Source organism: Malurus melanocephalus, unplaced genomic scaffold, assembly GCF_030028575.1.
Source record: "Malurus melanocephalus ecotype Western Australia unplaced genomic scaffold, MMel_1.1 scaffold_1376, whole genome shotgun sequence".
Classification (NCBI taxonomy): Eukaryota; Metazoa; Chordata; class Aves; order Passeriformes; family Maluridae; genus Malurus; species Malurus melanocephalus.
The window spans coordinates 19,838-31,256 of record NW_026624608.1 but is presented as its reverse complement, the minus strand read 5'-3'; the positions used below and the strand labels follow the sequence as shown (position 1 = coordinate 31,256).

The 11,419-nt window shown below is 57.5% G+C and overlaps 2 protein-coding genes across 3 annotated transcripts in view; both read left to right on the top strand.

The window, feature by feature from the left end:
* Positions 1–1,026: 1,026 nt before the first annotated feature.
* Positions 1,027–5,202, top strand: CHTOP (chromatin target of PRMT1). Of its 2 annotated transcripts, none has more exons than XM_057387793.1 (5): positions 1,027–1,131; positions 2,473–2,623; positions 4,088–4,268; positions 4,358–4,495; positions 4,861–5,202. In XM_057387793.1, the coding sequence occupies exons 1-5, from the start codon at positions 1,067–1,069 to the stop codon at positions 5,061–5,063; spliced, it is 738 nt and encodes a 245-aa protein (XP_057243776.1). In that variant the 5' UTR covers positions 1,027–1,066; the 3' UTR covers positions 5,064–5,202. The 2 variants fall into 2 exon arrangements, with proteins under 2 accessions (XP_057243776.1, XP_057243775.1); XM_057387792.1 differs by having other exon boundaries at positions 4,085–4,268.
* A 2,095-nt stretch (positions 5,203–7,297) lies between these two features.
* The window catches only part of LOC130586878 (mothers against decapentaplegic homolog 4-like), an 8,441-nt gene continuing 4,319 nt past the window's right edge, over positions 7,298–11,419 (top strand). Inside the window, exons 1-5 of the mRNA XM_057387794.1 lie at positions 7,298–7,555; positions 9,303–9,539; positions 10,664–10,838; positions 10,932–10,952; positions 11,054–11,276. Coding sequence (XP_057243777.1) covers positions 9,315–9,539; positions 10,664–10,838; positions 10,932–10,952; positions 11,054–11,276 — 644 coding nt within the window. The 5' untranslated portion in view covers positions 7,298–7,555; positions 9,303–9,314. The remainder of the gene's footprint in view (positions 7,556–9,302; positions 9,540–10,663; positions 10,839–10,931; positions 10,953–11,053; positions 11,277–11,419) is intronic.

The following is an 11,419-nucleotide window of genomic DNA, read 5'->3' as shown; positions in this document are numbered from 1 at the left end:
TTGTTTATATATAAATAATATAAATATAAAAATCTATATTAAAATGGTTAAAAATAATTGGAAATAGTATTAAGGCTGTSTGTTGTCTAATTTCTGGCTGTCAATCCTCTCAATAAAGCGGGGTTTTTGAGGGTTTTATAGGGTGAGCGCATCCCGGCCGTCATCCACCCGTTAAATTTGCTGCTAATTATAAAATAAATTAATAAATTGATCTGCAGAGCTTGGGGATTGGAACTCAGCATGTTTCTGGGGGGGATTTAAATCCCTGCCCTGAAGCAGGTGGAAGCTCCATGTTTTTGAAGGATATGATGCTTTTGTAGCATCATTTTGAGTTTTTTTTATTCCAAATTTTGTGCCCTGTGCCCCTTAAATCGGGGTTTGCATCTTGGTAATGCTAAAACCATGGGAAATGTGGAGGTGTCGCTGTGCTAAAGGCATTTGGTTGCTATTTACAGCTGTATTTTTGTGTTATTACTCAGAAAATGATAAGGTGTTCGCTATAAAAAGACATAAGGCTATAAAAATTTTTACTGAGGGTGAATTAAAGCAACTCTCGGGTTCGTTAAGCCTGGCAGAGGGCTAGAAAACATAAAAAATAAATAAATACAATATGTATAACTTGCTTCACTCTTGGTTTCCCACATAGAATGGAGGTTTTTTTAATGTTTAATTATATAAATTTATGATAATCGTATAAATTTGATGTCTGTGGCTGTGTTTTTAATCTTTGCTCTGAAGATGGCATTTGGTTGCGGTCTTGCTGCTGGGAGTTTTGTATTATTCCTCTTAATATTGATGAATTATTTGCTATAGGAACTCTCTGATTTATTGAAACTGGGAGAGGAGTAGGAATCATTAAAAATCCCAGCATCAGATCTGAAAAATTGTGGCCGAGGGCTAAAATARATTTATTACACACTGAAAATAAATTAATTTATTACACATAGCCTGCCCTAATCTTGATTTCATCCACCCAAGGAGAGGATTTTTAGAATTTCCTGGTCTAAATGGATAAGAAAAGTCTGAATGTTTGTGTTTTGGGCCCTGTTTTGCAGATTCTCTGAAGATGGCTGCACAGTCAGCACCGAAGGTCGTGCTAAAGAGCACCACCAAGATGTCTCTGAACGAGCGGTGAGGAAGCCAACGGCACCTTCAGCTCCTAAGAAACCATTTTTTTTAATTTTTTTATTTTTTTTTACTTAATTCTCACTATCCAAATCCAAAACCCACCGTGGTTTCCGCCCTCTTTTAACCTCGTCGAGCGAGCGGGTGCCTCCACACCTGCCTTAACCTCCGACCCCCCTGCAAGGTTAAAAGGGCCAAAATTCCGGAGGGATTTCTCCGTGCTTTTAGTGTTTGATTCGCCACGTAAAATCCGGTGGGATGTGTTGTAAGAGCAGAGACCAACCTCACACCCTCCCTGTCTCTCCCACATGTTTTGACATTGGTATTTTGGCTCTGCTGCCGCGCCCGAGGGTCCAACCTGCCTGGGTGGGCTCTGTAAGAGGCCGGCGGCGGCCCCGGAACCGGCCCRAAGGCTCTTCTGAGCTTTGTAAGAGGCAAAAGCTTCGCTTCACCTCCATCTCTGTCTGTCCTCGAGCTTTCCCCGTGGGTCATTTCGCTGGGTTTTTGTCACTTGTGGCTCCTCTGTGATGACTAATGGGTGTCCCCCGCTCTCCCGCTGAGCGTTTTGGGGTTAAAAGTGTTGGGATTGGGGCAGTTTTCACTCCGACAATGCTGGCCTGAGCTCAGAGGTGCTTTGCTGGCATTTTTCCTGTCTGTCAGCCCCCATTCCTCATTTTCAGAGGATGGATTTCACTCTCCAGCTCCCAGGGAGCTGCTCGGGAGCTTTAGTGACCACCTCGCCCCGTGTTTTCGCTCTTTAAATGAGAGATAAAAGCACCAAATGAATTCCCAAGTGGCCTCATTTCAGCAGAACAGTTGGGAGCCATTCAAGAGATGCTCTGGGTGGTGGAATTTTGTAGAATCGTGGGATTGTKAAGGTTGGAAAAGGCTTTAAGATGATCATTTCCAACCGGAGGACGCCGAGCATGGCGTCTCTCCAATTTACCTCCCGGCCTGGAATTCTGACTCTTTTCCCAGATTTTTTTTTTTCTTTTTTTTTTCTTTTTTTTTTTTTTTTTTTTTTTTTTTTTTTTTGGGGAGGGGGTTGATTTGGCTTTTGCTGTCCTGTTTCTCCCCCCCTGTCACAGCCATCCCCGCTTCCTGCTGGTCGTCAGCCCTTCTGCCATCTCTAAACCCACTAACCTCCAGCTTTTCTCATTCCCACTGAAAACTTCCACCTCATTCCTGCCTCTCCAAGTCCTCGCTCCAGCGAGGAATCCGTAAATCCCATAAATGCCACTCTTTGCATAAGGTTCATGGGAGCTGGAGCCCCACTCGAGCACCATAAAATGCCGATAATTGTGTGTTTTAAGCTTTAATTAAACCCCGTTTTATTCGACCTTGAAGCTTCACTAACATGCTGAAGAACAAACAGCCGATGCCGGTGAATATCCGGGCCACCATGCAGCAGCAGCAGCTGGCCAGCGCCCGAAACAGACGCCTGGCCCAGCAGATGGAGAACAGACCGTCTGTGCAGGCTGCTCTGAAGCTCAAACAGGTGAGGGGAAAAGGGGATTTGGGTCCTGCAGGATGTGGAAAAAACAGCTCTGGAAAGAGAGGCCAGCGAAGGGAATGGGATGGAGCGTGAGTGTGGGGAGAAAAGGAGGCTCAGGGAGGAATCTTTGCCCTCTCCACAGCTCCCTGACAGGAGGATCAGCATGATTTTTGCCTTTTCTATATTCTCTGTATCCTTAGCATCCATATTTGTAACTTTTGGCCTGATACTGTAGCTAAAAATCGGAGCTGCAGGTACTGTAGCTGATGTTGTAGCTTTGGAGATTCTGCCTGGCAGGGAGACCAAACATCCGCAGAGAGAAGCCCTCACACAATTGTGGTTCTCTAGAAACCAAGGTTGCAGCTTTCTTTCTCAAAATAGTTTTGTAAAAAGGGTTCAAGCCTCATCTTTAGAATCAGGGGGATTCTAATCAGGGCTAGAATTATTGAGCTTCTAATCAGGGAATCCTTGTCAGATATGCTAATTAGCACTGTATAAAAATTGTGTACGTGTCACATGGGGCGTGCATTTCCCCTTATTTCACCAATAGGATCCTGTTAAATACTGAGGTAAAATCCATTTATCCCCTTAACCGTGTCTGGCTCATTCTAGGAGCAGAGAAAAAGGCATCAGGTCAGACACAGGAGGAATTTTTTTCCTGGGAAAGGTGGTCAGGCTTTGGAAAGGGCTGCCCAGGTGTCCAGGDAAAGCCTGGACGTGGCACTCAGTGCTCTGGGCTGGTGATAARGTGGGGATTGGATTTGATTGTGAGGTCTTTTCCAACCCAAATGGGTCTGGAATTCTGTAAAAAAAGGTGTTGGAGAGTGTCTGAAGGAGGATGGAGAAGGGTGTGAAGTGGCTGAGGAGCAGGGGACACTCAGGGGACACCTCTGCTCCCTGTGAGCAGGGACAGGACCCTGGGAATGACTGGAGCCGTTTAGGACAGGTTTAGGTGGATTTTGGGAAAGGGTTCTTCCCCAGAGGGGGCTCAGACACTGAACAGGAGCCCGAAGAGCTCCAGGAATATTTGGACAACACTCTCAGGCACAGGGGGGGATTTTGGGGTGACTCTGGAGGGTCTGGAGTTGGCCTGGATGGATCCCTCCCAACTCAAGGCATTCCATAATCCTAAAAACAAGACACCTGGCAGAGACTTGGAGAAAATTCCATCTTTTACCTCGGCTAAGTAACACATTGTCGCTGTTGGCGTGGGGGTGTYGGGTGCTGGCTGTTGACATCTCCTCTCTATTTTTCCAGAGAAATGGCTCATCCCGGGGTCCGGGAGCTGCYGAGTGCTTCACCTCTCAGTCTGTGCCAGCTCTTAAAATCCCACCCCATCTCCTCCTCCCTCARTAGAGCCGTGGCACAAACTCCCTGGATTGTTTGGGAGCGCTGGCCCGTGTCGTGTCCCCRATCCCAGATTGCTGCATGACTCTCTGTCCCTTCCCAAATCTTCTCTTCCAGAAGAGCTTGAAGCAACGCCTCGGGAAGAGCAACATCCAGGCGAGGCTGGGCCGGCCGGTGGGGACGCTGGCCCGTGGAGCTCTGGGTGGCCGGGGCCTGGCACTGGGACAGCGRGGGATGCCCCGGGGGGCTCTGCGGGGCCGCGGCGCCCGGGCCATGATCCGAGGAGGGGTCGCGCTCCGAGGTCGGTGCCCACCCATCCCTGCCATCCCCTCAGCTCCATCATGCCGTTCCCCGGGTTGAAACCACTCTTTTTTTGGTTTTCTATCGAAGGTCAAGCCCTGCTCCGAGGAGGGAGAGGGATTGCCCCCCGGATGGGCCTGAGGAGAGGCGGGATCAGGGGCCGTGGGGGCCCGGGAAGAGGCGGCGTGGGCCGGGGCGCCATGGGCCGGGGAGGGATCGGCGGCAGAGGTGAGTGCTGGGCAATAACTCCTGGAATTCTGCTGGAATTCTGCTGGAATTCTGCTGGAATTCTGGAATCCTTCCCTGGTTAAGGCTGGGGCATGAAATTTCCAGCCCCAATAATCCCAAGCCTGGAATTCAAACCATTTATCCAAGACCTGGTTATTTTTTTAACAGTAAAACACAAGTGAGGCAGGGGTTGGAGGGGAAACCCAGGAGCCAGATGTTGGAGGGGGGATGTCATTCTTGCAGCCAGATGTTCCTGTTGGGCTGGGATTGAGGAATTCTCAGGTTTTGGGATGAGAAAAAGTCAAACATCTGTCTGGATGGGCAATCCTTGGCTGGAGGCAGTGACCCGTTCTCCATCCCCACAGGTCGCGGCATGGCCGGCCGGGGCCGGGGCGGTTTCGGCGGGCGTGGCAGAGGCCGGGGCCGCGGCAGAGGCTCGGCACGGCCAGCGCTGACCAAGGAGCAGCTGGACAACCAGCTGGACGCCTACATGTCCAAAACCAAGGGACATCTGGACGCCGAGCTGGACGCGTACATGGCACAGACGGATCCCGAGGCCACCGACTGAGGGGCCGGGACTGCCGGGGGCGGGGGGTGCTCGTTCCGTCGGGAGCTACGGTGGGAATCCCCGATGGAAAAAATGCAGACTTAGTGTGTTCTTCGATGTTTTGATACTCTCTGTTGTATTAAACTTTTTTTGGATTGTTCTTCCGGGGGATCTTTTTTTGGTGGTTTTTACCCGGATGGATTTGCCACGGAGAATCTGCTGCGTTTTTCGTTCCTTAACAAATTNGGGTGACCTGGCTCCTTCTGCCTCGCTTTGCCAGAAAAACCTCCCACGAGGTGCATTAAAATATAAAATTGTTGTTTGTTCGTGTTGCCCCGGTGTGTCCTCATACAGCCACGACGGAGAATTGGAGAGAAAAAAAAAGGAAATTCATCCTCGTTTTCTTCACCGCTGGAATTTATTTCTGTCGTGTCTCATTTTAGCTAAATAAAAAAAAAAACTCTTCACTGTGAAATTTAACTCGGGAGAGCTCTTTTTTTTTATTAGGGATTTTCTTCCCAAACTTTTCCCAGTTCCCAGTGTGGTGACTCGGAGCCCACAGACCAAGGGCCAGCTCAGCCCTCGCTTCCAGATCATATTTGGTCCAGATTGTTGTCCAAATTGCTTTTCACCAGCCCTTCCATCCCAATTACCCCATCCCAGTTACCCCCGTCTGAGCCCTTCCATCCCAGTTACCCCATCCCAGTTAACCCATCCCAGACCCCCATCTCAGTTACCCCATACCAGCTCTCCCATCCCAGTTACCCATCCCAGTTATCCCATACCAGTACCCGCCATCCCATTTACCCCATCCCACGGCCCTCATCCCAATTACCCAATTCCAATTACCCCATCCCAGTTACCCCATTCCAGTGCCCCCATCCCAATTACCCCATTACAGCCCCCCGGGACCCACCGCGTTCCCCGTGGTTGTGGGGCCGGGACCGGGACCCACCACGTTCTCAGTGAAACGGGACCGGGACCCGCCGCGTTCCCGGTGGGAGCGGGACCGGGATCCGCCGCGGGACCGGGACCCGCCGCGTTCCCGGTGAGAGCGGGGCTGGGATCGGGACCCGGACCCGCCGCGTTCCCGGTGATTGTGGGACCGGGACCCGGACCCGCCGCGTTCCCCGTGGAACTGGACCCGGACCCGCCGCTTTCCTGGTGAAACGGGACCCGGACCCGCCGCGTTCCCGGTGAAACGGGACCGGGATCGGGACCCGAACCCGCCGCGTTCCTGGTGAAACGGGACCCGGACCCGCCGCTTTCCTGGTGAAACGGGACCCGGACCCGCCGCGTTCCCGGTGAAACGGGACTCGGACCCGCCGCGTTCCCGGTGAAACGGGACCCGGACCCGCCGCGTTCCCGGTGAAACGGGACCGGGACCGGGACCCGCCGCGTTCCCGTTCCCGGCGGGGATCCGGACCCGCCGCGTTCCCGGTGGTTCTGGGACCGGGACGAACGGGACCCGGACCCGCCGCGTTCCCGGTGAAACGGGACCCGGACCCGCCGCGTTCCCGGTGAAACGGGACCGGGACCGGGACCCGCCGCGTTCCCGGTGATTGCGGGGATCCGGACCCGCCGCGTTCCCGGTGGTTCTGGGACCGGGACCCGCCGCGTTCCCGGTGGTTCTGGGACCGGGCGGTCGCTGGGACCCGGCGGCGCCGGGGGTGGGGCGCGTCTGGGGGCTCAGGCCATGAAAGAACGGTTCTGATTGGCTGGCGGGGCGAAGACCGGCTGCCATTGGCTGCGGCGCGGCGGCGCCTCACGCGCTCCGGCCGTTCCTTTTGTTATTGTAGGGCAGGAGTTGGGAAAGGGCTGAGGGAGCGGGAAAGGGCTGAGGGATCGAGCTGGGGGAGCGGGAAAAGGCTGAGGGACAGAGCTGAGGTAACGGGAAAGGGCTGAGGGAGCGGGAAAGGGCTGAGGGACCGAGCTGAGGGACAGAGCTGAGGTAACGGGAAAGGGCTGAGGGAGCGGGAAAGGGCTGAGGGACAGAGCTGAGGGAGCGAGAAAAGGCTGAGGGACAGAGCTGAGGGAAGGACGGTGAGGTTGAGGGAGCGAGAAAAGGGCTGAGGGAAAGAGCTGAGGGAGCGGGAAAGGGCTGAGGGACCGAGCTGAGGGAAAGGGCTGAGGGAAGGAGGGTGAGGCTGAGGGAGCGAGAAAAGGGCTGAGGGACCGAGCTGAGGGAGCGAGAAAAGGCTGAGGGACAGAGCTGAGGGAGCGAGAAAAGGGCTGAGGGAGCGGGAAAGGGCTGAGGGACCGAGCTGAGGGAGCGAGAAAAGGCTGAGGGACAGAGCTGAAGGAGCGGGAAAGGGCTGAGGGACAGAGCTTAGGGAAGGAGGTTGAGGCTTAGGGCAGGAGGAAAGGGCTGAGGGCAGGAGGAAGGGGCTGAGGGCAGGACAGAGGGCTGAGGGTGAGAGCTGAGGGTGGGAAGCGTCTGAGGGCAGCACCGTGAACCGGAGGAGATGCGGCTGCAACCGGGCCGTGAGTGAGGGCAGCCGGGGGCGGCGGAGGTGAGTAGGACSCGACTCCTCATCGGTGCCCCGGGGGTCACCCCTCATTGGTGTCACCCCTCAAATTCCCTGCGGCATCCTGGTCACCGCCCTGTGCCACATGGAACATCTGGGACTGAGGACATGGGATCAGCCGGGATCCTCCTGGCAGGAGCGATGTGGGGTGAGGATGGAGCCAGGGAAAAGCCGTGTCTGGCCTCACTCACCYCAGACTGGGCTGAGTTTTGGGAGGGGACAGAGGTGGCTCTGACCCTTCCAGTCCTCCCTGGGAGCAGCCACCAGAGCTGGGGGCAACCCTGCACCGGGAATTCCTTCTTTCACCGCTTTTAACCCCAAACTCTGAGGCGGAGTGTGCCAGGCAGGGATCTTGGCAGGGAGCAGGCAATGCTGGCATTCAGGATCCCCGRGATGAACCCCAGAGCCTGGCACGGWGCTCAGTGTTGTCCCCCCACCCCGGGGACCTCCAGCATCCCTGGAAAGTGTCCCCACNGCAGCCAGAAATTCCCTGGAAAACCCGTGTCAGTCCCTGCCCTCCCTCACCCGCTCACGCACGGRACCAACCCCTTCGTCACCGGGCGCAATTTGTGACTCTGAGCTGGCTCTTCCCATCACCTGCTCGTGTTTCAGCTGGAAATGTGCAGCAGGAGGGGTCAGAGCCGTGCCGTGACAGCTCCTGACTCACGGGTCACCCTTCCGTGTCGCGGGCCCCTGCTCGGGGTGAATAAGTCCTTTATTACCCGCCTCRCACAGGTAAAGCGCGGCTTAAGCCCTGTCAGACTTTTATGTGCCCCGCTGGGGACCGATGTTATAATTAAAAGATGCTTATCAGAAATCGTGAGTCAAGCAGAACATGCCAAGCACTGGGAACAGAATCCAAATGGAGGAGATGTTTTGCTAATAAATAATTTAATCCTCGTTCCTGCCGCGTGTTTCACTTGTAGGGGAACACTCAGAGCTCTATAAAAGCCTTCAGCCCCTCGGCCTCTCACATTCTGCTGCCCTGGACAGTGCCTGACTTTACCTGAGAGCTGGTGAGACTTAGACTCGGCTTGGATGGGGTCTGGATTTGGGGAGGTCRCTTTTGACCCTTCAGAGCACGGGGGATGGGGTTGAGCCGAGGGAGAAGCTCCCGAGGGACCCAGGGCGGGGTTTACAGCGGTGCCACCAMGGGCTGTGCTGTCTTGTGGTCAGGTTTTGTTCCTGGAGGGGGAAAAAATCAAAAGGGAAGGTGGGAAGGAGGTTTTGGGTGTAACCGCAGGAATCTCCTCCGGATCCAGGCTCCGGGGATAAACCCGAGCGCCGCTCCCTGATGTGTCTTCACGGGAATTTCAATGGAAATGTGGCAGATGATGACCCCAACCTCTCTTTTCCAGATTTTTTTTCCCCTCCAACCCCAAGATGATTTACTCCTCCGGAAGAGAATCCTTCTTCAACCTGAACTCCACCTGGTACGACCCCTCGGGGTCCTGGCTGGACACTCGGCGCACCCCGTTCCGCTACGGCTACACCAACTGCTGCTCCTCGGGCTGCGACGGCGAGGGCGTGGAGGGCATGAGGGGCCACGANAGGGAGCTCAGTGTTGTCCCCCCACCCCGGGGACCTCCAGCATCCCTGGAAAGTGTCCCCATGCCGYGATGGCACACGTCCCTTGTGCCAGCACCCGGCTCAGCGGGGTGCAGGGGAGGGCAGTGGGGACAGCGTGTCCCCTGCGGCAGGGTGACAGGCAGGGTRACGCCGTGCCTTGCAGGGCCGCAGCGCCATGTCCCTGGGCAGTGACAGCGGCCCCGGCATCGTGCACAGCCTGCTGTGCCACCGGCAGGGAGGGGACAGCGAGGCCTTCGCCCGCCGCGCCATCCAGAGCCTCCTCAGGAAGCTGAAGGAGAAGAGGGACGAGCTGGACGCGCTGGTGGCCGCTGTCACCTCCGGAGGGGCCCAGCCCGGCCAGTGCGTCACCGTCCAGCGCACCCTGGACGGGCGGCTCCAGGTACCCCCGGGACACCGGGATGGGGGCTCGGGGGGGCCGGAACCCCCTGGGCTGGGGGAGACACGGGTGGCCCACAACACCCCCTGCAAGCCCTCCCCAGGTTTGGGGTCCTGAGTGTTCCAGAGCCCCCTGCAAGCCTTCCCCAAACTTGGAGGTCCAGTGCCCCATAGCTCCCAAGAACCCTCCCCAGGTTTGGGGCTCCAGGGTGCTCCAGAGCCCCTGCAAGCCCTCCCCAGGTTTGGGGGTCCTGAGTGCCCCATAGCCCCTGAGAACCCTCCCCAGGTTTGGGGGTCCTGAGTGTTCCATACTCCTGAGAGCCCTCCCCAGGTTTGGGGGTCCTGAGTGCCCCATAGCCCCCGAGGGTCCTCCCCAGGTTTGGGGATCCTGAGTGCTCCAAAGCCCCGAGCACCCTCTTCAGGTTTGGGGATCCAGGGTGCCCCATAACCCCCGAGACCCCTCCCCAGGTTTGTGGCTCCAGGGTGCTCCAGAGCCCCTGCAAGCCCTTCCCAGGTTTGGGGGTCCTGAGTGCCCCATAGCCCCCGAGACCCCTCCCCAGGTTTGGGGATCCTGAGTGCCCCATAGCCCCCGAGAGCCCTCCCCAGGTTTGGGGGTCCAGGGTGCCCCATAGCCCCCGAGACCCCTCCCCAGGTTTGGGGGTCCAGGGTGCCCCATAGCCCCTGAGAACCCTCCCCAGGTTTGGGGGTCCTGAGTGCTCCATAACCCCCAAGAGCCGTCCCCAGGTTTGGGGGTCCTGGGTGCCCCATAGCCCCCTGAGACCCCTCCCCAGGATTGAGGATCCTGAATGCCCCAGAGCCCCCGAGCACCCTCCCCGCGCTGTGCGAGCGGGTGGATCCCCCCTGCCCGCATCCCCCTCCCCTCTCCGGCATCCCCCGCGCCGCCCCTGCCGGGATGAGTCAGTGTCTGGCAGCCCTGGAGCCTGGGGGGGATCGAGGGGGGGTTTGTTATGTCTGGAGCCGGAGGCGCACGGGGACCCCCGGCCTGGCGCCAGCCCCGCTCTGGGGGGGCTCGGGGGGGATCCCGCTGTCGGGGCTGGCTGTTGTCACCCTGAGAGGGGGGGACACGCCACCCGTCACCCCCTCTCTGTGCCCCGTGTCCCCGCGCAGGTGGCCGGCAGGAAGGGGTTCCCGCACGTCATCTACGCCCGGCTCTGGCGCTGGCCCGACCTGCACAAGAACGAGCTGAAACCCGTGAAATTCTGCCGCTTCGCCTTCGACCTCAAGTGCGACAGCGTTTGTGTCAACCCCTACCACTACGAGCGYGTGGGGACCCCCGGCAGCGGTGAGCCGGGACCCCCGGGACCCCCGGATTGGGGAGGGGTTCGCCGAGAGGGGGTCAGCAGTGCCCCTAAATCCCCGTCCCTTCTGCCGGCAGGTCTGAGCAGCCCGAGCACAGGTGAGACCCCGGCCCGGGGCCAGCGGGGAGCCCCCCCGGAGCCAGCCCAGCCCCCCAAAGCGGCTCCCCGTGCCCCCCACGCTCTCCGGTGCCCTCCCCAGTGCTCCCCCCGCGCCCGGTGAAGGAGGAGTTTGTCCATGACTGTGTGCAGATGGAGCCGCCGGYCCGTGGGGACCCGGGGGCCGAGCCCCCCGCCCAGCCCTACCGAGCGCTGCCCCTCCCGCGGCTCCCTGAGCCCCCCCGAGCGCCCCGGATCTGCCCCGCGCTCCCCGTGCCCCCCCAAGGTGAGACCCTCCTCAACCCCCACCCTGCGGGGCTTTGGGGGTGTCACCCCCAAATTACAGCAGCCCCCCTGTAATTCCATGTTCCCATCTCACCCCACAGCGATTCCCCCATCATTCCATGTTCCCATCTCACCCCACAGCGATCCCCCCATCATTCCATGTTCCCATCTCACCCCACAGCCC